Source organism: Ovis canadensis, chromosome 8, assembly GCF_042477335.2.
Source record: "Ovis canadensis isolate MfBH-ARS-UI-01 breed Bighorn chromosome 8, ARS-UI_OviCan_v2, whole genome shotgun sequence".
Lineage (NCBI taxonomy): Eukaryota > Metazoa > Chordata > Mammalia > Artiodactyla > Bovidae > Ovis > Ovis canadensis.
In genome coordinates, this window is record NC_091252.1 from 41758579 (window position 1) to 41786575 (window position 27997).

The 27997-nt window shown below is 36.0% G+C and overlaps 1 protein-coding gene across 4 annotated transcripts in view; it reads left to right on the plus strand.

Annotated features, from left to right (window-relative positions):
• The window catches only part of ATG5 (autophagy related 5), a 133958-nt gene that overhangs the window by 83202 nt on the left and 22759 nt on the right, over positions 1-27997 (plus strand). For 3 of the 4 annotated variants that reach the window (XM_069598248.1, XM_069598250.1, XM_069598249.1), the window contains exon 7: positions 16409-16526. In XM_069598248.1, coding sequence (XP_069454349.1) covers positions 16409-16526 — 118 coding nt within the window. Of the gene's footprint in view, positions 1-16408; positions 16527-25275; positions 25394-27997 lie in introns of those variants that run through there. The other variant, XM_069598251.1, reaches the window with a different exon arrangement.

A 27997-nucleotide genomic window follows, 5' to 3' on the forward strand; every position in this document is an offset into this window, starting at 1 on the left:
ACCCCCTTAGATACCTTTTGAAAGAAATTGATACATTGAGGCCTGTAGGGGGCAGCCCAACACAGCAAGTTTTGATTGCCCTTAGTAAGCTGCCTACTATTCTCTGAGATCGTTTTCGACTTAAATTGCTTCTTATGTGGATTTTTGAAAAACGAAAGCAACGATTAATGACAAACTTATTTGGTGGGTTGTGTTTTTTTTAATTGTCTTGTATAGGAATGGAAAGTTTTTGATGCTGATGATACGCTGTTTTGTTTTTAAAGCATTTGTGTTTTTGTTTTGTTTAGTCACTGAGTTGTATCCAACTCTTTTGTGACCCCAGGGCTGTCACCCACCAGGCTCCTTTGTCCATGGGATTTCCCAGGCAGGAATATTGGAGTGGGTTGCCATTTCTTTCTTCAGAGGATCTTCCCAACTGGGTCGAATCCTACTTTGCAGACAGATTCTTTACCATCTGAGCCACCAGCGAACTCCTTTAATTCCACAGTAGCACAGATAATATAATGGCAAATGTTGTCCCTAATTTATTGTTAGAGAAGTTAAAGCATGCAAATTAATAGTATTATCGCAGACTACTGCTGCTGCTGCTAAGTTGCTTCAGTTGTGTCCGACTCTGTGCGACCCCATAGATGGCAGCCCATCAGGCTCCCCTGTCCCTGGGATTCTCCAGGCAAGAACACTGGAGTGGGTTGCCATTTCCTTCTCCAGTGCATGAAAGTGAAAAGTGAAAGTGAAGTCGGAAACTACTAGTTATTATTAAATGAAGTCTGTATTTTCTTATTAATTTGTTACACTTAGCTAGGTCATTGTTTCATTTACTATTTTCAAGAATAAAAAAGATTGCTGGTAATTAAGGTAAGCTATAGACAAATAACAACAATATCTAACATTTATTGAGTACTTTGTGTGCAGGTACTATTTGAAATACTATTTTACATGTATTCATTCATTTATTCCTCATTACTGTCCTCTGGGACATATGCTGGTACTGTCCCCATTGTGTGGATGAAGTAATTGATTGATTATTGAAAATTGCCCAGGATTACTCAGTAAGTGGAAGAGCTGGGGTCTGAACCCAGGCAGTCTGGCTGCAAAGCTCTCACCCTTCATCACTGTGCCTTTGGTACTTTGTTAAGCTCATTACTTTTATTTTCTTACTCCTTTCTATCACAACTTTCCATTTGAGACTGTTTTCCAGTTTTTACACACATCAGGCTTCTTATTACTCCACCCTTTCTTTTGTTTTCTGCCTTTTTTCTTCTTCTTCTTCTAGTAGAGAAAATGCATGGACAGAAAGTAAAAACATGACATCCTCCCTTTAGTGTGAAGAGATTGAAACAGATAGTTAAAGTTGTGTGGTTTTCTTTCTCTTTTATTTAGAGAATGTTCTTTTTCAAATTACCAATTAAGCAGTTTTTAGTGAGCACAGTAAAACACGAATTCTCAAATTTAGGGATGGAATGAACTTCTCTCTTCCTGCTTAAGCATGTAGTACTATGGGATAATTTTAAGAACTGAAATATTAAATATCTTATTTTTAAAAGATAGATTGTGATAAGATGGTCTTAATTATTTCACTAAAAATGATTTTTTAGATCCCTTTGCAAAGATCCTTATATTTTATTATGGTATTCTAATATATGTAAAAATTAACCTTACTTCCAGTTATTGGTATGTATTTTCTGTCTCATTCTTTCCTTTCCATAATTTCAGCTTTCCTTAAACACTCTGAGAATATGAGTAGACATGGTAAAAATGAATTAGACTCCAACTAGTCAATTTGAAAAAAGCTTAGGTTAACTGACAGACAAAAAAATGATAATTTGGCTAAAATGAAAATAGAGCTGTTTCATACCTAAGTGTTCAATGGTATTCATATCACAAAATAAGACCTTAGTGTGTAATTTTTTTAAAGAAAATATTATCAAATTGTTTACTCCTTGGTTTATTAAGGCACCTCATATTACAGTTAATATTTGAGTTTCTTGGAGGAATCACCCTATTCTATGGTTAAGCTATACCTGAGGATGGTTATCAGCTGCTTTAATGAGTAGATTTATTATATAGCCTTCCCATCTTTTTCTAACTGACATGGGTTTTGGTTTCTTGATTTACTTCTGGCCTAGTGAAGTCTTGGTAGATGCTAAGCTCAGTCCCTGTCTAAAGAATGTTTATTTCTTCAGCCTTACTTTTCGAAAAGATTTCCAAGACCCAGATCATCTCTGTGTGTGTCATTATCACATTTTTCTTTCAGTCTGTTTCCATCTCAGAGAATGCTACCGTCCAGAAATGATGCTCTGTAGGGTGATCATTTAATCTGTTGACAATTTCATGGTGTAAGAAAATTTGCTTAATCACTTATCTATTCCAATAGTGAAAACTACCTTCTGATTTTTTTTTTCTGTTCTTCTCATAAATGATTTTCATGTAACAGGCCAGAAGACACACCACCTGTCTGTTAAGAACAGAATTACTAGGCCTTGATTCTTAGTAGTGGTTCCTTCTTTTGGGTAAATATGAGAATTGCTTTTGGTCTAATTACTCATACTTCTAAAATAACTACTTACTAATAATTTCAAATAGGTAATGCATGTGTGATTGTTTAGGAATATTAGAAGGAAAAACCAATTCAAAAACACAAAGGCTAATATTCCTATTATTTCTGGCCTGAGCCTGGAAGATTTTGTTTTGGCATTTTATATCCTGGTGTCTTACTCTTTGGTGAAGTTTGTGTCTTAGTTGTTGGATCATACCCATGTTTTTTTAATTTTGTTTTTAATTGTCAAGGTTTTGCAGGAGTTTATATATTTGCTTCATGAGTCTTGCAGGTTGTTTATAATAAGACAAGTACTAAGCAGATGATATAAATACAGAGATTTATATAGATATATTGATGTGTGTACATCAGTTGTATTGATATTACATATAAATGCAGAACTTGATATGTACATATTTGAAATTTCTTGAGTCATTAGCTAAGCAAGTTGCTGCTTTTGCAGAGGATTGTGCTATATTAAAATGTTAATTCTCCGTTAAGAAATATAGTCTGATATAAACAGTCAATTGCATTGTCTTTTGATGCCTTGGGAGCATTTTACAGAATATATCTTGTCTCAAACAAGGTGTATCTCTCAAAGGTCTGTTTCCAAAAAAAACCCTATAGAGGTAAAGGAATGTCAGTGCTGGTTCAAAGAGCTACTGTTTGAGTGTGTTGCTTGAAGCAGGTAGTGGGTAGTGAGAGCTCTCTATCAGTGGAATGATGAGTCTTGATCACAGTTAGGTTCCACAGAATTGAATCTACATTTGGAAACTGTATATGAGTAGTCCATGCGTCTACGCTGGGTATGATCTTTCCATGAAAGTCACCTGTCTGCTATGTTGTGACACAGTTATGTACATGACATAAATTAATTCAAATTATACTAGTTGTGAAATTGTATGAATTAGCAAGGTGAGGATTTCAAATGACTGTTGAATTCATTGAGGAATGATTTGTATATTAGATGTGTGGCTGAGTTCATGTGCACGAAACTCTGAGAAGTCAAACTAATGTTACTTATTATTGAACTTCATTAACCATGTGTTACACCGTATTAAATCTGTCTTCAAAACATTGTAAATGATTATTACATTTGAAATGTAGAAAATTAACATACTAAGAAATAACATGTGTTTAGAACTAAAGACTCAGAAATCCAATGTAGTATTCTTAACATTTTGTCTAGATTTTTCAAAACTTGGATAAGGGAAACATTTCACATGGATGAGAAGAGTTTGTCCTGCTCATTTAAAATTTGAAAGAAATAATGTATTTCATTAGGCACTTCTGTCCTTTTAGTCTTTCCTTCCTTTCTTTTCCTCCTCTATTTTTCTTTTTCTTCATCTTTCTGTCCCACCTTCTTCTTATACAGAGCCCTCCCTTTTCTCTACCTCACTAATTGAAAAGTTTTTACTATGTAATAAAGCATTTCCTATTTCAATTAAAGTTTTGAAGTTTACTTTTAAAAGCAGAGCTTTTTAAAAGGAAAAATACCTGTATTAGCTTACATTTAAAATCCTTTTCATCATGATGAGGGTAATTATCTGTTACTTCTAAGAAGTAAGCCATAGCTAATTTCTGACTCTGCATCCACGTTTAAAGTGACTTAGAATCAGCTGGGGACAGTTCTGACGTCTGCTTGTGTAACACAGCATTCATACTCTTCACTAGGTGTTCATTTTAGCTACAGATGCTTCATATAAAACAGGGTAGAGTAGCTTTCAAAAGGATCTGCACATCAAAGTGTAACTTGAACTCTGGTTTTTACGTTGCTTAAGGAATCCTTAATGGAGTAGAACTAACAAATTTGTTCTTCCCGCTAACACATTATCGTTTTAAAGCTTTAAAACCTTTTTTCTTCCATGCCCTCTGAAGCCATAGCACATACAATTGGATAGTTTTATAATTTCAGAATGTTTTAACAATATCCACATTAAATGTCATCCTATTTCATGCTCGGTGCAAAGAAGGTTTCCTTTAATTGTAATTAATCCTGGAGAATAATGATCTGCTTTTGGAATGATAGGTAAAATTCCTTACATAATAGAGCTGTATTTTAAGTTGAAATACACTCATGCTGTAGTTTGGCTGATAACTGTTCATAAGTGTAGTGACAATAGCTTTTAGCCATAGTGTATCTTCTTTTGCCTCATCACAGTCTTCCATTTCGCAGATGGATAAGCTGTCACTAAGTTAGCCAGGAATTAATCTTTACTGTCTGTGGCCCTCTTAGAACCTTACTTTAAAAATCACTGCTTTACTCTACTACTAAATAAGAAAATGTTTATGCGATTTTAAAACCTCCATAGTGGAAAGAAACCTGTAATTTTGACTTGCTATATTGGCAGTATTGAAAAATTATCTTAAACTAAAATTCTGTTGGAATATGTTAGCCTGTTTTGGATTCTAAAGACAGTACTCTCTTCACATATTGTGTTCTAAAAATTTGAATTTGTGAAGGAGATAGGACTTGTTATTATAAGTAAAAAAAAAAAAATTTAGGATAGGCCATGTAATTGGTAATGAAATTGAACTATGATATTGGTACTGTAAACTGTGACCTGCATTTTAGAATATCATTCCTTATCATAAAATCTTAAGTCAAGAAACTGTGAGAGGAAGAGTCCCTCTTTTCTGTTCAGGTCATGGTAATGTAGGTTGGAATCAGACGTTCTTCTCCAAGGAAGGAGAGGCTGTTTCTCTGCTGCCCTGACTGGTGGAGAGGGTTCTGGGAAAGCTCAGAAATAGTAGACATAAGGAGTCTACAAGCTGGGCAGTTGTCCTTGATCAATAAGGACATTTTTTTTATAATCCAGACACTGTATTTGGTATGTATTTGGTTAGTTCTATTTTATATAACACCTTATTGTTAAATTCTGAATCCATCTTAGTAAACTGCCATCCACTTTAAAACTAGGTTTTATAATTTCAAAACTTGAGACTTCATTTTAAGTATCAGAACATGAATTTTAAGTGAGTTAAACAAATTAAGGGAAACTTACTTAAATTCCCACAAACAGCTTTAAGATTGCCATGATGCTTTATAACTTTTTAAAGAAAAATCTATAATTTTTCTGAATTGATGAGGGCAGGGATATTTCTTTAACATTATTTGGAGGCTCTTGACCTCATTTGGAAATTTTCAATTGGTAGGGTATAATTATTGTTTCTTAAGAACTCATGAAATAAACATAGAATGATGAATAGTTATAAATCAGACTATGATGAATCTGCGTTATCACTCTAGAAGGCCTCTTCCTACTTCCACCCATTTGAGGACTTTTTAATAACAGCTTCATTGAAGTATAACTTTGATATCAGAATTCATCCTTTTGTCTTTTTGGTTCTGCTGCAAGGCAAGCGGGATCTTAGTTCCCCAACCAGAGATTGAACCCATGCTCCCTGTGGTGGAAGTACAGAGTCTTAACCATTGGACCATCGTGGAAGTTCTAAAGTTCACCCTTTTAGGTGTGCTATTAATTTTTTAGAATATTCACAGAGTTGGTGCAACCATCACTATTATGTAATTTCAGAACATTTTTATCACCCCAGAAAGACCCCATCCCTAATTAGCAGTCACACCTCATTCTTCCTTCCTTCCAGCCTATGACAAGTTCTCCCTCCCCTCCAGTTCATGGTGACTACTGGTCTTCCCCCTCTTCCCCAACACCCAAGATTGGTATATTCTGAACATTTTGTGTAAATGGAATTTTAAAGTATATGGCCTTTTGTGTCTGGCTGCTTTCACTTGGATTATATTTCCATGGTTCATCAATGTTATGGCACGTTTCTGTTCTTTCCTGTTTATGGCCAAGTAATACTCCGCCGCTTGGAAATACCACCTTTTGTTTATCTCTTCACTGATTGGTGGTTGTTTGGATTTTTTCTACCTTTTGCCTATTATGAATAAATGCTGCTATGAGCATTAATGTACAAGGTTTTGGTGGACATATGCTTTCAGTTCTCTTGGGTAGATATTTAGGAATGGAATTGCTGGGTTATGTGGTAATTCTGTGTTTAATCTTTTGAGGAACTGCTAGATTACTTTCCAAAGTATATATACCATTTTACATTTCACTCACCAAGTATAAGGGTTCCAATTTGTCTACATCCTTGCCAACATTTGTTATTTTCTATCATTTTAATTATAGCCATCTTAGGAGGTATAAAGGGGTATATGTATTTTGGTTTTAATTTGCCCCTCCCTAATTACTAATGATGTTAAACATCTTTTCATTATGTTTAATGACCATTTGGATATCATCTTAGGCAGGATATCTTCAAATCCTTTGCTCTTTTTAAACTGGGTTTTCTTTTTATTGTTGTAAGAGCTCTGTATATCTTCTGGTCACTAATTCTTTATTGGATACATGATCTGCATTTATTTTCTCCTATATTTGGTTTTATTTTCATTTTCATAGTGCCCTTTGAAACACAAAGATTTTAAATTTTAGTTAAGTTCAGCTTATTTTCTCTTTGGTTGCTTGTGTTTTCAGGTTGCCTTGCCAAATCCAAGACCGTAAAGATTTCCTTCTGTGTTTTCCTCTAAGAGTTGTATAGTTTTACTATATTGTTTTTCTTCATATATTTTTTAGGGTAGTCAAGTGCTATTTTTTTTTGATTTCTTAATCAACATATGACTTCAACAGTGAGATCTGTAAAATATTTATCATTTGTTTTTATGTGCTACTTCTAGAAAACTCACAGGAATTTATGAAATCTACTTTCAATGATACTTCAGTGAATAAATGTTTTAAATGATTAGTATCAAAATAAAAATATCAACATCTTCATATTATAAACTTTATTTACTTTTCACTATAAAGCCTACAAACCTTACACAAAGGGCTGAGGGTCTTGTAGTGCTTTACTCACTCCTGGCCCAAGTTTAGAAACACTTTTCTAGTGGATAAGGACACTTGATTGATCATCAGGAGAACAGAATTTCAATTCTGAGGTCGACACAACCTCTTTTACCCAGATACTGCTGTTTGCTACTCTGATTTCTATATTTGTACAAATTAAAAGTGCTGCATAGTTATTTTATGTGAGTATACCATAAAGATAGAAATAATCTGTGTATAAACATGTCCTTTGAACTGTCAGTCAAAAACAGTTTATTCCATTACTCTTACAGTAGCTTACCTTTTTAGTATGGCTTTGGATAAAATTAGCAAAGACATTTTTATAGATGCTGAAATTTAAACTATGATTCCCTAGGTATGGTTTTGAAATTTTTCAGGAGAAACCTTAGAAGTAAGATAATTATTACTAAACACATCAATCCTAGCACTTTTATAAGAAGCCTCTCATTTGGCCACTCTGCTAATAATTTCAAATAAAACATTTTAAAGCAATATAACTTATTTTATAAATCAGCTTATAAACAGCACCGAATTTCTCTCAGCCTTAGCAAGAGAGAAATGGTGCTTCCCTATAACACATTTTATTCAATGAAAGGATATGAGGAAAACACACACTGTTGCCTATGTTTGAAGACAATTTGCCTTAATTATTTATGTGGCAAAATATATTTGGTATTGTCTAGACAGAATTATAATAAATATAACAGTTTAAAGAAGACAAGACATAAACTTCAAACCAGATGTGTGGATATAATTCTGATGGGTGCTTTCATTTAATCATAGTCTCAATTAAGACACTGCTGCTTTGAGGATTAAGTGTCCCTAACTATAATAATGACAGCTTTTCAAATGTTAATTATTATTTTTTAGAGTTTTCGGGAATATTAAAAGTGGACTTCAGACTCTGGTAGCATAACTACAGAAAGTGCTTATTTTCAAGTCTCCTATTTCCCTACATGAAGGATAAAAGTGGTCTGATTAAGTGGCCCTGACTCCCCTCTCGCTGTCTCCCTGTCCCCCTCCTTCCCACCATTGAAAGGACTATTTACTGTAAAGGTCTAAAAGCATTCATTTGAAAATGGTTTGTTCTTTGTACTTAATGAGGTATTGTAATTGTGTATATTCTTAAGCTAATTTTAACATGAGGCTTCTTTTGAAAAGCATGTGATGCAAAATTTGACATGCATGAGTATATCTCAGGCCAGATATGCATGTGACAGTTTGAAGCACGCATCATGTGTCATTGTTGGTAAAGTCTGGCAGCATATCCTGTGTAAACCCCTATTTTCTTTTTCTTTGTGCCCCATATTTATTCTGATTAACAAGACTTCAAAGGGAACAACTGATGGTTGAATATCAATTATTTTTTATTCTCTATGTTTTGGGTTCTGTAAGGACTAAATAGCATTACTTTTCTTTGGCTCCACATTTAACTGTGGTTTTAAAGAGAGGAATGAAGGGAATTAATCACTGTTAAACACCTGTTGCACTAGGTGTTTTGTATATCTCATGTAATTGTTACAGCAGTCATTCAAATATGTATATTATTCCTGTTTTTCAGATTTAGAAACATACTTCCAAGACTGATGTAATTTGCCATAGGTTTCCAGTCAGTTGTGTTGTGAGTTAGAATTCCAACCAAACCCTTGCTAACTCCACTGCATTTGACGTTCGACACTTCACATGCTAAATTTGTAGCCCATTTTTCTCCCCTTATCCACTAACGTGACAGGTACCATTGTATTTCATCTGCCTCTGTGTGCGTTAGTGGGAAGAGGGCTTATGAAAGGGAAGGATTGTTTCTGTACTCTGCCTGAAATGTCCTTATCTTTTTCAGTTTTAAGAAAAAATACTCTATTTCAAGATGAAAGCTTGAAGACCTATGTTTTCTACTTCATTTTCATCTTCTTTGGAAACCCCCTACAATTTCACTTTAGTACATTTCATTCTACCACACTTAGCATATTGTACTTTGTACTTATTGATATGTCTTCCACTCTTATAAAATGAAATTATGTCACCAATTATAGCAAAAACTTTTGTTTTTGCTCTAGCCGCCAAGTTTATGCTGGGTTTACATTTTCTCGTAGCACTTTGTACATATTTCTGTTATCACTTATACATATATCGGTAACACTGTGTTACAATTAAAGTTCCGTAGATGTTTAATGAGTGATGATTTCTGATAGGTTTGCCCCTGCCCTCTGGTTGTTAGAGATCCTGGACCTGTGTACTACTGTTGGGATAGTTCTTTTATGTTTGTTTTGTTTTGTTATGGCTGGATTCTTTACTGTCTGAGTCTGGGTTATGTGGGGGGAGGAATCCGGCAACCATGAGGATTGTGCCTGGTTGCTAAGATGACTGGGCTTGACTGGAATAGGCAAGAATTTATCCAAAGCATATGAAATCAGCCTTACTCTCTCAAAATAGGAAGTAGGAAGTGAATCTAAGAAGTAAAGTCAGAGATGAGAACTGACAAGGGGCTGAGGTGGAATCACAGTCAGGAAAAGAAGATGTGATCAGAAATTGGGAGATTTGTCAACTGGCTAGAAAGCAGAATTTGAAAGGATGTAGGGTAAGTGGTTCTGGATGGAGGCTGTGAGCACTCACTGGGGGTGGGACTAATTTTTGAGTTGCTAGATTAAAGTTGCTACTCAGGGCTGGTCAGAGATTTTTGTGATCGCAGAAGCTCTGCTCATTTTCTCCTGAATGCCTTTTATAACTGCCTGATATAGTAAAAGAGATGAGTTAAAGTAAGAATAAATGAATGAAACATATCTATCTGCAAATCACACAGTTTATCCATATCCCTTTGTATCCACTCCATCCGTCTTCTTTGTCACCGTGCAAATTCATATCCTCAGAAAAGTGGATTTTGATCATATTTCAGATCAAAATCCTGAACCTGGGTACTACTACTGGGATGATTCTGTCCCAGCTATTCTAACAAATGGGGTCCATTTAATCATCACGTACTACCTGATGTATCAGTAAGAACCCACCCCCCACCCCACCCCGGCCTTTTAGTTAACGGCATTTATAAGTTTCACAAACAAGTGAATCATCCTGCGTCTATTGGGTGTCTTTTTTAATTGTATGCTTTCTGAATTTTTATGTTTTTGTCTTTCATAGCTTTTAATTGCTTCCTTTCAGTGAATAGAATCTCCTTTTACTATGGATATGACTCTTCCCCTTCTTTACAGTCACTGACTCCATGGTCATTGAATCAGATGTGTATCCTTCCAGCTGTAACTTGCCATTTTTAACAAACCAACATTTCTAACTCATATTGATATACTATATGTGATTCAAACAGAAAAATAAGCCCTAATGTTATGTAGTAACAGGGAGACAACAAGAGTAATATGTCTTCTTATCATAATCCCTGTTTTATATTACAACTGAATATAAAATACATGTATTTAATAAATTTCTGTTGCATGTCAAGTCACATTTAATAACAGAATAGCACTTATTGAGCAATTAGTGTGCATTAGGCATTCTTCATGGGAAAAAGATGGGGAAACAGTGGAAACAGTGTCAGACTTTATTTTGGGGGGCTCCAAAATCAGTGCAGATGGTGATTGTGGCCATGAAATTAGAAGACACTTACTCCTTGGAAGGAAAGTTATGACCAACCTAGATAGCGTATTCAAAAGCAGAGACATTACTTTGCCAACAAAGGTCCGTCTAGTCAAGGCTATGGTTTTTCCAGTAGTCATGTATGGATGTGAGAGTTGGACTGTGAAGAAAGCTGAGTGCCAAAGAATTGAGGCTTTTGAAGTGTGGTGTTGGAGAAGACTCTTGAGAATCCCTTGGACTGCAAGGAGATCCAACCAGTCCATTCTAAAGGAGGTGAGTCCTGGGTGTCCATTGGAAGCACTGATGCTAAAGCTGAAACTCCAATACTTTGGCCACCTCATGCGAAGAGTTGACTCACTGGAAAAGACTCTGATGCTGGGAGGGATTGGGGGCAGGAGGAAAAGAGGACGACAGAGGATGAGGTGGCTGGATGGTCCATCTTGACTCAATGGACATGAGTTTGAGTGTACTCCGGGAGTTGGTGATGGACAGGGAGGCCTGGCGTGCTGCGATTCATGGGGTCACAAAGAGTCAGACACAACTGAGTGACTGAACTAAACTGACCTGAGGCATTCTTCTAAATGCTTTACATGAATTAACATGTATAATCTTCACATGGAGTTGTAACAAACTCCATATTATATAACTGGAATTATATAGTGTGTAATCTGAGATTGGCTTTTTATGTGCAGTGTAATTCCCTTGAGCTCCCTGCAGTTTGTTGCATGTATTATTAATAGGTTTTTGCATTATTATTACTGAGTAGTATTCTGTGGTATGGGCATACCACAAACAGTTTATCCATTCACCTGTTAAATGACACTGGAATTGTACGAACTGTACATTTGTGTAGAGTTTTTCTGAGAACATGAGTCTGCATTTCTCTGGGAGTACTCAGGGGTACAATTGCTGGGTCATATGTTAAATGTGTGTCTAGTCTTGTAAGAAACTGCCTTACTCTTTTCCATAAGAGCTGAACCACTTTACATTTCTACCAGCAATGGTATTAGAGATCTAGTTTCTCCACATGCTCACCAGCATTTGATATTATTACTATATTTTATTTTAGACATTATGGTAGATATGTACTCATGTTGTATTGTGGTTTTAATTTGCATTTCCCTAATGACTAATGACGTGTCAAACATCTTTTTATGTGCTTATTTGCCATCTGTATATCCTCTTTGGTGAAATGTCTATTGTTATCTTTTGCTTATTTTCTGATTGAATTCTTTGTGTTTTTTATTGTTGGACTTTTAGAGCTCTTACTTATTCTGGATATAAGAACTTTGTTGGATATGTAGTCTTGTAGATATTCTCTTTCAGTCTTGTCTTTTCACCTTCAGAGCAAAAGTTTTGTTTTGTTTTGTTGATAAAGATCCAATTTATCAATATTTCCTTTCATGGATCTTGCTTTTGGTATTAAGTTCTAGATTAGTTCCAAATTTAGCCCTCAAGTGACTTTGCCTTTTTTACTTTGCTGTATAAAAGCTGAATGTCATGATTCTGGACCTTTTAATAACTAGACAAGTGAATTTAGAGAAAATAGATTAAAAAGAAAGGAAACAAGTTTGCTAAATTGGGATAGTATTAATTCACTACAGCGCTCTAAAACTATTGATCATGGTGATGGTGGTGTGGTGGTTGTAGCGTGTGTTTTAGTGTGTATTTAGATGGGTGTGTATACCATGTGGCTCAGTTGTGTACCATGAGGGCCTCCCTGATAGCACAGTTGGCAAAGAATCCACTGGCAATGCAGGAATTCCTGGTTTGATTCCTGGATTAAGAAGATCCCCGAGAAGGGATAGGCTACCCACTCCAGTATTCTTGGGCTTCCCTTGTGGCTCAGCATGTTGTACTGTGTACATATTTTATTAACTTGAAAACTGTGCAGGGCAGTTATTACCTCCGTTTACTCCAGTGTTCTTGCCTCGAGAATCCCAGGGACGGCGAGAATCCCAGCCTGTTGGACTGCCGTCTATGGGGTCGCACAGAGTCGGACACGACTGAAGCAACTTAGCAGCAGCAGCAGCATACTCATGCGTGTTTTCAAACTAGATTCACTAAAATTGTATAAACTTAACTTAAAATTTTTTACAAATTTGATTCGTGCTGCTTCTGTTCAGTTTATCTCCAAGGTAAATCAACAGCATAACTTTTGCACGTAAGGGAGAATTATTATTACAGTGGTGAAAGTGCCTGAGTAGAGAAAGGCTGAGGCACAGCCAGCCAATAGCACTCCAGGTTTATCATTTGATGTTTTAAGAAAGGACTAACATAACAGTTGAAAAACTTAACAGGGGCCGTTTCAAAGATGACTTTACCAAGTCATTTCTCATGAGAAAGTAATTCTGTTTCTTGGAAGTCCCTAAAATAGTTTGCAGATTTACAGATATATGGCTAGATTAAGTGTTGTGGTGTAGTTCTATTATAGTGGCTTTCTTATCTATCAGACAAGGATTCAGATTACTGTGGATATTGTCTGGTTTCATGTATACTAAATCAAAGTTTAAAGAATTCATGTTCATGGAGTTTTCATATTTTAAAAATACTTGCTGTATTCAAAATGAAGATAGCTTTTAAATATATCCTAGCATAATTTAGTCTTTGCTGAACTCGAATTTAGGTTTAATGAGATCTTTAAGAAATTTGCATGAATTTACCCTCCATTCCCATTGCCCTTCAGAACCTCTGTACCGTACTTGACATAATCTGTCTGTGGCCAGCTTCTGTTTTCAAGATAAATAGCTCTCAAAGTTGAGTGTTTTCTAAGAATGAGAATATAAGCTTTTAAAGGCACTTGAACAAAATTTAAACAAAAAATTATTTGTTAGATTTTTTTGTTTGGGGTATTTTTAGGTCTTTGTCTTTTAATAAGGTTTTTGTTATATGAGAAACAGAAATTTACTTTGATGAAAGTTTTCTTGGTTATAGTCTATAGGATTTACTTGGAGTATATGTTAATAGTTCTGGAACTTCATCCTTCCCCCAAGCAAATAATATTATAAAGACTGTTGAAGTTATACCTTTATTATAACTGCTCCATTTTGGGAAAGAGTTGAAAAAAAGAGAAGTACAGAGAAATTGCAGGCCATTTTTTCTAGGAATGTGAATAGAGGAGAATTGCTGTTTTTTTAATACGTAGCTAAGACTACTTGGCCTTTTCTGTTTAGCATATTGTTTTCAAATTACTATAATGTATATTAGTATAGCTAAGCCACCTCATAATTCTGTCACTCAGTAAGGAGCAAGTGAATCTTGAAAAGATTTGACTTTGCTGAAAACCTTAGTATTATCAAACCAGAGTATGGATGATACATTCTAACAGTTTTTGTATTGTGGGTGCAGTCCTGCCCCTCCTTTTCTCCTTCAAGTCCCAGTTGTCATCGCATAGGCTTGCATCATTCAGACAGCCTCTCACCGGTCATCCTGATGTTACCTCTTCCCCAAGTCATTGTACACAATGCTGCTTTCCATTAGCCTTCAGAAAAAAGCCTCTTTCATCACGTCACTTCCTCTGCTAAAAAGCCTCTTCATTGCCTGGAAGATAGAAAGCCCTAAGTGGGTGGTGGCTACTTGAAATGATTACGGCTGTCCCCTATTCATTTCTTTCTTCTCTGAACTCCTCAAACCTGTATCATCTTCACATAGTGAATCCTTGATTGTTCACAATAATCTCAGTTTCACCTGTGGGAAAAGTATGAGCTTCCTAAATTGAAGGGTATCAATCACACTTAAAAAAAAATTGTTTTTTTAGTAGGGTATAATTGATCTACAGTTTTCTGTTAGTTTCCTACAGTAAAGTGAATCACTTATACATATACATAAATCCACTGTTTTTTAGATTCTTTTCCTATATAGGCCATTATCGCGTATTGAGTAGAGTTCCCGGTTCAGTTATACTTCTAAAAAATGAAGGGTTCATTAGTGAAGTGAATTGCATTATATTTAATGCATATTTATTAAATTTTAGTTTTTCTCATGCTTTCCATATACGTTCAACTGTATTATTTTGATATTTATTATGTATTCACTGAACACACAGTATAAAGCCAGGAGTAGTCACATACTTGTACCACATTTAGCTTTTCTTACATTTTATTTCATGTCTATACTTAAAATCAGGTTTTCTTCTTCTTCTTTTTTTTTTTTTTAACCAAATCTGGTTAAAGTTATCTTGAAGAAGTTGAGATGTGCCTCTGTGATATAAAAATAAACAAGACAAAAAAAAAGTTACCTTTAATGGGTAGGTATTTGAAATTATTTTCTTATAAAATATAAGGTATTATTCTGTTCCTGTAGATTTTCATGATTTTTCATTCCAAGAAGCTTAAAACAAAAACTTAGCATCTTTAAAATGAAAAGACAGTTAAGAGTTATGATGAGTGTTATTCTCTTTATTATTTGTTCAGTACTTGGCACAGGTCTCCTGTTATTCCTAGAACAGACTTCAGAGATGGGGAATGTCCCAAATTTCCAAAGACACTGGGTGCGAGATCATAGAACTCATAACGACAGTGCTGTTACTCACAGATGGGCTGACTCCAGAGCCTCTGCGCTCTGTCCCAGGAAGGCTTCCATCATCGTTGCTGTGCTTCTAGAGAGGGAGTTTGAGAAAATTAAACGCAATTTTTTGAAGGAGTAAGATGTTGAAGTTGTTACCAGTCAGTTATGACAGTGCTAATAATAACAATTATCAGAGGAAATGTACCTATTATTTTGAAATTTTTGAACCTATAGAAAAGTTTTAAAATAGTAAAACAACTAAGACCATATAAGACCCTTCACCTGGATTCACCGTAATTAGCATTTTTCACATTTGTTGTCTCTTTCTCTATACACATGCTCTCTCTCCCCTCCCCTAACCATTTGATTGTAGGTTTCAGACATCATGGTACCTAATTCCTGAACACCTGATCATGAGTTTCCTAACAGTAAGGATATTGTCCTTATAAACACTACCACACCTAAGAAATTTATCATTAATCTAATATTATCTAATGTTCATCTGGTATTTCCCCAGTTATTTCAAAAATGTCTTTTATAACTGATCTTTTTAAATTCCTTTCTTCAATCCAGTATTCACTCAAAGTTTATATTTTGTATTTAGTTGTGATATCTTGTCAGTCCCTTTTAATCTTTTTTTTTGCTGCCTCTGACTATTTTTAAGTGTCCAGGTCAGCTGTGTTTAAAGTGCTGCATGTTCTGAATTTGCCTTATTGCCTCCTGTGGTTAGATTTCTTGGGTTTGTGTTAAGCATTTTTAGCCATAATACCACATGTGTGATGTTGTAGGCTTCTGATTACACTGAATCTGTATCAGAAGGCATCTCATGCCACCTTTAAATTTCTAATGTATTCATTCATAGCTTGTAGCAATAGAGACTTAATTGTTTGGACCCTTTTTTTGATTTCTCAAATAGACAACAACTGAACGGCCTTTCATTCAGAAGCTTTTTCGACCTGTGTCTACAGATGGACAGTTGCATACCCTAGGAGATCTCCTCAAAGAAGTCTGTCCTTCTGCAGTTGCTCCTGAAGGTAATATAATTGACAACATTAAAACATTTCTTTCTTTCCTCTTTGTTACTGAAGTAACGTAAGAATTCTATATTTATAAATAACATTTATTAGTTACTTCAGTAAAATATTTTCATTATCTTGTAAGGAAAAATATTTTGAAACAGAAGTGCTTAATACTTAACTATTTCATAAGTTATTGATACTAACAGAATAAGAAACTCATTCTCTTTAGCAAACCGAAATATGGTTTTGAAGTCACCCCCGTTATATTTTGGGGCCCTGTGTTTTTCATTTGTGAATTCAGTTCTGGTAAACGTTGTATTTTTAATCTTGCGTTGTGTTTCATCATTCTAAAGAAATAAGAGAGGTTTTTTAAAAACAGTCTTACATTTGGTTGATATTTTAAAGTTCAAAATATTGAGTAATGGGTACATATTTTATTTGAAGTTTTTGCTGCTCTTTAATGTTTTACTGAACATTATTCTCTTAGGATTTAACATTTCACAAGGCTAGTCAAAAACTTGTCCTATTTTATAGTCCTTATTTTGTAACTTAGGTTAAAATTGTTTTCCTGTAAGCAGAGAAAAAATGGAAAAATCGCATAATTGCAGCATAAGAAACACAAGGAAAATGCGGAAAACTAGGGGGAAAAAGGTGTAAACCCCTAACTCATAGAGACTACTATTGATACACACATGCAGATATATACTTGAATATTTGAGAGGGTGTATGTGCATAAATTCATATGTCCTCCTTTTTTCACCTGATAGTTCTTAAAAATTCTCTAAAGCCATTTTTTAAAATGCCATGGCCCTTGCTAACTATGTACCATAATTTGACCATCACCCTATCACTGAGTGACTTGTCTTATTGTTGGTTACTGTGCTGTAGGAGAAATTTCAGTGGCATATTGGTGTGTTTGTTAATATGTTGCCTAGACTTGTATATGTTATATAGAAAAACATTAAAAACTTATACCACTTTAAATCTTTTATGGTAAGAGGTAAGGCATTAATAAATGCAAAGGGAAATACTTCAGTAGGTCATGCTGTGTTTCTTATTAATATATCCTACGTTGGGATGATGGCAGTATTATTTACATGACTTGTAACCATATCACATAGTTCAAGAAGCATTTAGTATCTATGGAAATGGTTTGCCTACTCAGAATTAGAAGTAATAGGATTGGGAGGAACATTGACATTCCAACCTAAAAGACTAAACAAAGAATATAGAGCTCAGAATATGTGCCGTTGGGCCTGTTAATCAAATATGCTTCCTTTTCCTGGTATTTCTATGTGTATCTAGCACTTTGAAAATACACAAAGGCTCAATAGGAGGGAAGAAGAGGGACTTCTAAATACCACCAGAGCCAGTTCCAGAAGGGACTGATAAAAAAGATCATTGACCACTACCCAAAGCTATGAAAATGGAGTAAGTTTCTCTGGCAATCTAGTGGTTAAGACTGCGCTTCCACTGCAGGGGGCGTGGGTTCAGACCCTGGTCAAGGAACTAAGGTCTTACAAGCCATGCGGTGCAACCAAAAAGCAGCATGTTTCATGTGTATGTATGTATGAAATACATGTGTATATTTATAAATAGAAAAAGAGTTTATAAGGCCTTTACTATGTTATTTGTCAGCTTCCCTGGTAGCTCAGCTGGTAAAGAATCCACCTGTAATGCAGGAGATCCTGCTTCGATCCCTGGGTCGGGAAGATCCTCTGGAGAAGGGATAGGTTACCCACTCCAGTATTCTTGGGCTTCCCTCGTGGCTCAGGCAGTAAAGAATCCACCTGCAACGTGGGTGACCTGGGTTTGATCCCTGGGTTGGGAAGATCCCCTGGAGGAGGGCATGGCACCCCACTCCAGTATTCTTGCCTGGGGAATCCCCAAGGACAGAGAAGCCTGGCAGGCTGCAGTCGATGGGGTCACAAAGAGTCAGACACGACTGAGCAACTAGGCACATAAGAATACTATACTAGGCAAAGTTTCTGTTACTGTCATACACATCCTCATATCTCTAATGCTAGGTAAGTGTTTACTCAGTATTTCAATTCCTGAATTCTTTGTGTCATTACTTGAAACATTATGATCTTTGAATCATGACATAATTAACAGTAAGTTGATTGTAATACTATCTTAGAATCCTAATCTATCTTTATTGCTACCTAGTTTTCATTTTCAGTAAGAACTTGCATTAAGTAATTGTTCTGTCATTCAGTGATTTTTATTTAATTTATAAGCCATCACTACAATCTAGTTTTAGAATACTTCTGTCACCTCAAAAGTTCCCGTGTGTGTCTGTAGCTAATTTCTGCTCCTGCTGCCGATTATAGACAACTGTTGATCAGCTTTCTCTCTAGAATCCACTTCCTTCGGATATTTCGCATAAGGGAGTTACACAAAATTGCAATTGTTTTTTTCTTTTATTTGATGTTTTTGGGTTTCATTCATATTGTATAAATTACTAGTTTGTTCCTTTTTATTGCTGAAGAGTGTTCCAGTTGGATGACACATTTTGTTTATTCACCAGTTGATAGACGTTTGAGTTTCCACCTTTTCACTTTTATGAATAATGCTGCTCTAAACATCCATATACAGGCATATATTTTCATTTTCTTGAGTAGGTCCTTAGGAGTGAAATGGCTGGGTTTTATGGTAGGTTTATGGCTAATTTTTTAAGAAACTGCTAAACTTTTCCAAAGTGGCTGCATCATCTTACAGTTCTGCCCACAGTGAATGGGGATTCCAGTTTCTTCACATTCTCACCATTGTACATATTTTTCTTGTCTTATTATAGCCATCCTAGTGTTTGTTGTATAGTGGTAGCTCATGTTTTTTAAAATTTCCCTAATGACTGTTGATGTTGAGTATTTTCATGTGCTTATTGTTATTCATGGATATAGTTGATGAAATGTTTCGTGTAAATACTTTTCTTAATTTTCATTGTATCTTACTACTGAGTTCTGAGAGTTATTTTAGATATTCTGCCCGTTAAGTCTTTTACCAGACATGAGTTGTGATTATTTTCTCCTAGTCTGGGACTTAATCTTTTCATTTTCTTTTGAAGAGTAAAAAATATTTTATTTTGATGAAATCCTATTAAGGTTTTTTACATATTGTGTTCAGTTAAATCATCAAAATTTTTTTCTAGTAGATGATACATTTATATAGTTCCAAAATCCAAAAGTATATAAAAGAATTTAGTGAAAAGCCTCTATCTCAGCTCCTATACATAAAACCCTGACTCAGTTCCCCTCTCCAGGGACACAGTCAGTGTTGCCATCTTCCTGTAAATCCTCACAGGGATAGTTAAAGTTTTTATTTTTTGAACTCAAGTTGTAGAAATTTAGACTGGGATAGTCCCAGTAACTTTAGGAATAATCTTACCATTGCAGTTCGTTTTCTCCATACTATAAGAGTGTGTGTGTGTTTTAATCTATTTATTGTCAGTTTTGCCAAATTCTTAAAGATTTGGGCATATAGACTAGTTTTCCCATTTGAAGTTAAGAGATTAATCATTTTTATTGCTGACAGAGATGGGATCCATAGGCTGCCCCCACTGCAAGCATTTGCCTTCAGTTATTCACTTCTCTGCACTATATTTTTCTCTCGTTTTGAGTACTTTATAGTATTTTAATTAAAAAATGCTTTTATCAATTAAGAGTAAATTGAAATCACACCAGTCAGAATGGCCATCCCCCAAAAGTCTACAAACAATAAATACTGGAGAGGGTGTGCATAAAAGGGAACCCTTTTGCACTGTTGGGGGGAATGTAAATTCATATAGCCACTATGGAAGGCAGTATGGAAATTCCTTTAAAAACTAGGAATAAAACCACCAGATGACCCAGCAATCCCACTAGTAGGCATATACCCTGAGGAACTCAAAATTGAAAAAGACACATGTACCCCAGTGTTCATTGAAGCACTATTTATGATAGCTAGAACATGGAAGCAACCTAGATGGCCATCGACAGATGAGTGGATAGAGAAGCTATGGTACATTTATACGATGGAACATTACTCAACCGTAAAAAGGAATGCATTTCAGTGAGTTCTGATGCGGTGGATGAACCTAGAGCCTGTTATATGGAGTGAAGTAAGTCAGAAAGAGAAAAACAAATGTTGTATACTAGCCATATATATGGATTCTAGAAAGATGGTACTGATGAAATTATTTGCAGGACAGCAGTGGAAACAGACATAGAGAACAGACTTATAGCCACAGGGGTGGGGGAGGAAGGAGAGGGTGGGATGTATGGAGAAAGTAACATGCAGACTTACATTCAGTTCCGTTCAGTTGCTTAGTCGTGTCCGACTCTTTGCGACCCCGTGAACCGCAGCACGCCAGGCCTCCCTGTCCATCACCAACTCCCAGAGTCCACCCAGACCCATGGCCATTGAGTCCGTGATGCCATCCAGCCATCTCATCCTCTGTTGTCCCCTTCTCCTCCTGCCCCCAGTCCCTCCCAGCATCAGGGTCTTTTCCAGTGAGTCAGCTCTTCGCATGAGGTGGCCAAAGTACTGAAGTTTCAACTTCAACATCAGTCCTTCCAATGAACACCCAGGACTTATCTCCTTTAAGATGGACTGGTTGGATCTATTGCAGTCCAAGGGACTCTCAAGAGTCTTCTCCAACACCACAGTTCAAAAGCATCAATTCCTCGGTGCTCAGCTTTCTTCACAATCCAACTCTCACATTCATACATGACTACTGGAAAAACCATAGCCTTGACTAGACGGACCTTTGTTGGCAAAGTAATGTCTCTGCTTTTGAATATGCCATCTAGGTTGGTCATAACTTTCCTTCCAAGGAGTAAGCGTCTTTTAATTTCATGGCTGCAGTCATCATCTGCGGTGATTTTGGAGCCCAGAAAAATAAAGTCAGCCACTGTTTCCCCATCTATTTGCCATGAAGTGATGGGACCAGATGCCTTACATTACCATATGTAAAATAGATAGCCAGTGGGAATTTGCTGTATGACTTAGGGAACTCAAACTCGGCCTCTGTAACAACCTAGAGGGATGGGATGGGGAGCGAGATGGGAAGGAGATTCAAGAGGGAGGGGATATATGTATACCTATGGCTGATTCGTGTTGATGTTTGGCAGAAACAACACAATTCTGTAAAGCAATTATCCTTCAATTAAAAAATAAATTTAAAATTGTTGAAAAAATGAAATTTAAGCTAAAGCTTAGTATTGAAATGGCTATCTTGTTGTACTTTCCTTAAATTTTTTTGACAATCTAGTTTCCAAAACACTGTGTCATGTAAATATATTTCTTTATAAGATCTTTGACATTGAGTGAGAACATCACAATGAGACTCAAATCTTAAAGCTGTTGTACTGTAAGGTTCACAATGGACAGCACAATTATCAGCAAATCCACAGGAAGATGAAAGAAGCTTAATGGAGGGAGAGCAGGAGAAATTGGTTGGATGTTAATTTTGTATTTGACATCTTTAAAGAATGGTGTAAATGTTGGAACTTAAAGTTATTTTAGTTCATTCTCCTAGTTTTTTAGATGATTGGTCCAAGGTTTCTTGGCTGCTTCATTGTAGAACTAGGTTTGGAAGTCAAGTCTCCATCTCCTGGTCCATTGGTTTTTTCACTTTACTGTGCTGCCATTTATTTTCATTTTCACCTTTTCGCTTCTTTGTATACTTTAAAATAACATTCTGAAATCTCTACTTTCTCTTAACCCTTTCTGGTTTGTGTTCAGTACCTAATCTGGCCTACATGCATGGCCCGTGCTCTCTTTTACCGCTGGTATGATCTTAGGGACTTGAGCTTCTGCTGTTGCTGTAGTGTTTCTGTGTATAATTCTGGCTATTCTTTTTGTTTTCTATGAAAAGACATCTGTGACATTCAGCATGTAGATGAAAAGCAGTCATATGCTTTGAGAACACACCTTCATGTTTTTGTTCATTCCCACACCCAGGTCACAGCACAGACAAGTTATTCCATCCCGCACCAGAACGGCACACACATTTGTGAGGCTTTTTTATTCTTTTAAACACTGTTCTCTGCTGAATTTCTAACGTGCCCTACCTGCCCATCCATTCTTAAGGAATACACAAGATGACCTACCCCCCCCCACACTTTTTTTTAAAGAGAGGGCAATGAAGTAGACACTCACAACTTTAATCCACAAACTTGCCTCTTAGGTGAATATCTTTGTGTGACAGACTTCTTCCCAAACTCCTGCATGCTGTGTCAGTCAGGGGCCATGCACACACTTCACTGAAATGCTATAAGTAGTGCCTCTGCTTTTGAGGTCCTCTTGATGGCACCTTTCATGCCAGGAGGAGGCCATCTTTCTCACACCAGTATCTTATCTTTGGAGAAACTTTTATTTGCCTCTTCCATTTGTTGCCTTTTTGGAAAATAACTGTCATTTCAGGATCTATGGGAAGTATTCAAAACATCAAGTCGTTCTTTCAGTAAAGAACTGTTTACTGTCTGGTTTAGCACACCTGTAATATTGTCAGCCATGAAGCATTTTCAAACACCTGCACCCAACTTAAGTTGAAAGCGAAAGACTGTAAGATTGGGTGTGTGTGGATAAGAACTCGCTGTCATCACATGATTAAAAGAGAAAGTGCTTCATAAAAGTTATGTGGCACCATTGTCTATTGCTCCTTATGACAAGTGATTCATGCATGAAGGAATTTTGCCTTGTTTCATCATATGAAGGTAGAATGTACTAATACCCATGAAGACATACTTTGGGTCTTTTTCCTTATAATTAATGATGAGGTGATTTATGTGATTCTTTTTTTGTTGTTTCTCAAGTGGCTTGAGAAGTTAGCCAGGGTAACAGGAAATAACCAAAGGTAAACTCAGGTAAATTTTTTCTGTGATGTCAGCAATAGTTAAAATGACTCAGAAAGCTAAGCTTCTGTAGCAGGCTTGAAGCAAAGTATTTCTTTGTCCATTAGAAACAATATAACCAAAATTTTTTTTTTAATCTAAAAATCCTAACTTGTGTTCTTTTAAGAACACAAAAAACTAATAGGCTTTGCCCAAACATACCTTACTTCCCAGTTGTCTAATGTAATGCATAAAAACCTAGTAAGTTAGAATTATGAAAATAAAAGTGTCCATTCTTGCTTTGTTGTTGTTGTATTTTTTATTTATTTATTTTTTATTGAAGGATAATTGCTTTACAGTATTCTATTGGTTTCTACTAAACATCGACATGAATCAGTCATAGGTTTACCCACGTCCCCTCCCGGTTGAACATCCCTCACCTCCCTCCCCTTCGCACCTCTTTAGGTTGTTACGGAGCCCTGGTTTGAGCTTCTTGAGTCTTACAGCAAATTTTCTTTGGCTGTCTGTTTTAGTCCTCTGTAGCAGTTGGGCTGTTGTGAGCCTGAATTTGTATTTGACATTGTACAACTGGAGTGTATGTTAAGAGAAGGGCTTACATTTGATGGGAAGTGAGTTCAGGTTCCCAGCATCGCTCTTAGAGCAAGTGCAGTCTTCTTGCCTCTCGCCTTCTTCCATTTCTGCCCTGCTTCCCGGGATTTTATTTACTCTTTGAGCCCCTTCCCAACTTCCATTGAACTTCTGGGTTCACTTTGATGTTGTAGCTTTCATTATTCATCAGTCAATTTCTTCACGTCATATTGTCTTCTGACACTGGCGTTACTCAGATGTGTAAGATAGCATCCCTGCTGGAATGGAGATGTGCAAAGGATATTAGGAATATTATCTTATCCATTCTGGAGTGGATAGTAAAGACTGAGCCAGGTCTTAAAAGATGAGCAGAAATTGTTGCAAAGGAGGGACCAGGCCACACGTATCACATGACCACTGAAATAGAATCCTTCGCCCAGGGGCAGGCTGCTGAGGGGTAACATCTACTCTGAAATGCTGATTTAAAACGTCCCTACTTCATTTTGCTGAAAGACTCGCTTTAGTTTTGTACTTCTCTCCTATAAAAGTACAGATTTTTAGTGAGGTCAGAGATGTGGGAGAAAGCGTTGAGGAACTAATCTTTTATTTGCTTGGTTAGGACATTAGAAGATAATTTTAACAACTGAGGCTAGGGTGTCACAATACCCCATCTAGGTCATCTAACTTGAAAATTACACTGTTTTATTTTTGACATGCTTTATGAGAAACCACAGAACAGTTTCTGTAAAATTAGGAAAAGATGGGGTATTCATGTTTTTTCTCCTTAGCTCTGTATCATATGATTAGATTATTTATAAAGTGAATTAACTCTTTGTTTGTAAGCACTTTTTTCATACATAAAGCAATTAGAAAAGAGAAACATCCAGGTCTCACAGTATTCATCTGAGGCAGATCCTTCAGTTTGAAGTTTGAACTTCAAATTGGCACTTCTGTCAGCATGATGACATTGACTGCCCAAAGAGGTGGCATTTCAGACTTGCCAGTTCATGCCACAGAGACATGAAACCTTCAGGCTCCATCAGGACGAGGGTTTAGAAGTAAGAATAATAATCATTTTTCAGTTTTGGTAATTGTTTCTATTTTATAGAGTAAGAACCATTAAAAAAAAAGAAAAACCTACTACTAAATGATTTTCTAAATCAGACAGTGTGAAGGTACAAAAGGATACTGGAATGAAAACAGATTTTAAATGAGTGAAAAAAGAATTGCAAGTAAACTGTGGAAGGCCCATTGTAACCTTGCTAAGGTACTGTGAGCCTGCCGCGTGGGAATGGTCACTGGACTGCAGTCACAGCCTAACACTCTCTGCTCTTCACTGTTTTCTCTCTCCGGATATAAAGGAAATGATGCACCGTCACACACAATGGTAATACAAGAAGTTCTGCAAGCGTAGCCCTCATTAACAGAGATGTACTATATTTAATTTTGGACAGAAGAAACTTACGAGACTTAAACTTGGTAATTTTCTTGAATTTATCATTATGCCATCAAATTCTAAACTGAATCAGACCCTTTGCCTCATTGTGTCATTCTCCCTGCATGTCTGTGGTTTGTCCCAGTTCGTGGGTACCGTGAACTAATTTTGGTAGTACAAAAGCTGTTAATAACTCAGTCTGTTGACATATGTCTTTTCTAAAATCAAAGAAATAATTAACTGCTTATTTTCATTATTCTCCATTAGCAAAGATAGGATTACTGGGCCTGTCAGGAGAGGCTTCTGATTTCCTTTATCTAGATCCTGAGATGTTAAATGAATTTACCTGACTTTTTCAAAAGTGGGAACGGATACTTGCACAGTTAACATTACATCTTCAGTACTAGAAAACAAAATTTCTTTAACAAAACAATAGCACATTCAGGAGATTAAAAGCAAGTCATGTCTTTGTTAAAGCAAGTCCTGTGAGACCTTAATCTGACCATACATAAATAGCGTGATTATTGCCTATATTTTAAATAAAACAAGTAGTTCTGAACTATTCTATAATTCATACCTGACATATATTAATAGGCCCTATTACACCCAACTAGAATTACTGGATCCTTTTATGAAAGCAAATCAAAAACATTTGAGCTATATTTTCAAGGTTGTATTTTGGTTTGGTGGCGGGGGGGGGGGGGGTTTGAAATGAACAAGTTTAAGTTTGTAACTTATGCCACACTTTTATCTTATTAAGAGGCATTTAATCAGTTTATTTAAATGATCTTAAAGTCACTTAATGCAATGTTCTTTTTATAATAATAGCTGATTTGGGGGGTTTACATTTAAATTTTGGTTTATTACTTCCTCAGAAATACAAAGGTTATAAGCAGGGCAATGAAAGAATTAACATAGACATGTTTTGAAAATCTTATACAATATGTTAAGAATCAAAGCTCTGGCAATATTTTGGACAGACATAATCAACATATATATAAATTTATGCATGGAAAAAGATATGTGATCTATATTAACTGTGATATGTTCATTAAAACCTATACTACTAAGTGAGTATAGATCCGGAAGAAGTTAATGTAAGTATTTTTAAATGGGTTTGTATTTCTCTAATAAACAGCACTTTCCTTCTGTTTGTGATCATAGGATAAAAGCTCTATAAGCTTGTATATGTTCATTTTTACTGCTACGTCATGTAGTGTGCTCTTAAGATTGAGATCTCATTCCCCAGGAAGCATTTCTGTCTAAGATTAATTGCCCTTTTAAAATCAGCGTTTGATGTATTCCTTTGGCTATATCCTGGCTTGGTTTAACCCTCTTTGACCTGACCTCACTGACTATTACCGCTGAGGCTGAGTCAGAATCCTTCAGCATGATGTATGCATTTCAGATTTCAGCCTGTGGTTTTTCATGTCGATGGATTCAATTAGTTGGTGTTTTACTAATGAACGTATCAGAGGTTAAAGAATTTGTCAGACAGAACAAAATTGTTCAGAATAGTGGCAGTTAAAAAGCTCGTCTCTTTGTTTTTCAGAATGATCAAGTATTTTTCAGAAGTCTTACATTTCAGCATCACACACATTCCAAGATAGCAAATTGAGGCATTTTCTGCTGAACTATAAAATATATATGTGAAGCCACAGATCTAAACACAGTGGTTACAATCGCTGGTCTTAAATTTCTGTTACTCCATATTCATAAGTGTGAGCTAAAAAACAAGTTACTAATCTGAAGTTTTCTGATTAAAAGTACTTTCCCTTAAAAGATACATCATCCATTTCTCTAGCTTCCTTTAAATTCAGAAGTTTCACATATTTAGTTACACATATTAACAGTAAGAGTGAAACTCATGCATCTTTCTAGAATCTCACATACCCTGTTTTTAAAGACATTTAGGTCATATTCCTTGTTGATAATTGGCTTAAAAGTAATGGCTAAAAACCAGATTTGGATGGGGAAGGCTGTGAGCCATTGCTAATTTGCTTTGCATGCGTGCTCAGTTGTGTCTGACTGGGACCCTGTGGACTGTAGCCCACCAGGCTTCTTTGTCCATGGAATTTTCCAGGCAAGAATACTGGAGTGGAGTGGGTGGCCATTTCCTTCTCCAGGGGATCTTCCTGACTCAGGGATTGCACCCATGGCTCTTGAATCTCTTGCATTAGCAGGCAGATTCTTTACCACTGTGCCACCTGGGAAGCCCAAGCCATTGCTAACAGAAATCTTTAAAAGGCAGATTCATCACGTACTCAAGTTCTCTAATAATGGTATACTTTAGCTTGTGTAGCAAAGATTTTCAAAGGTTTTTTGTTTTCCCTCCTTGAATTTTTCATCTTTAAAATAAACTGAGAACCATATCTGAAGTTTATTAAGTAACTTTACCATAGTACAGTAGGGCTTATTTGATTTTTCCAGGCTACACTGTGCTTTGCTGAGTATACAAGTAGGGAGCATTACTAGATTAATCCAGAGTGCTTAGAGTGCTTAAGGAATTTTTAAAATTTCATTTTGTTGTTTGCATAATGATTGAGTCTTTGGGTTTTTGTTGTTGCCATCTCTTTCTTTTTTTCCTTAACACATTCATAAAATCTGTGCCACACTGCATAATAATGAGGCTGAGTAATGCAGAGTGT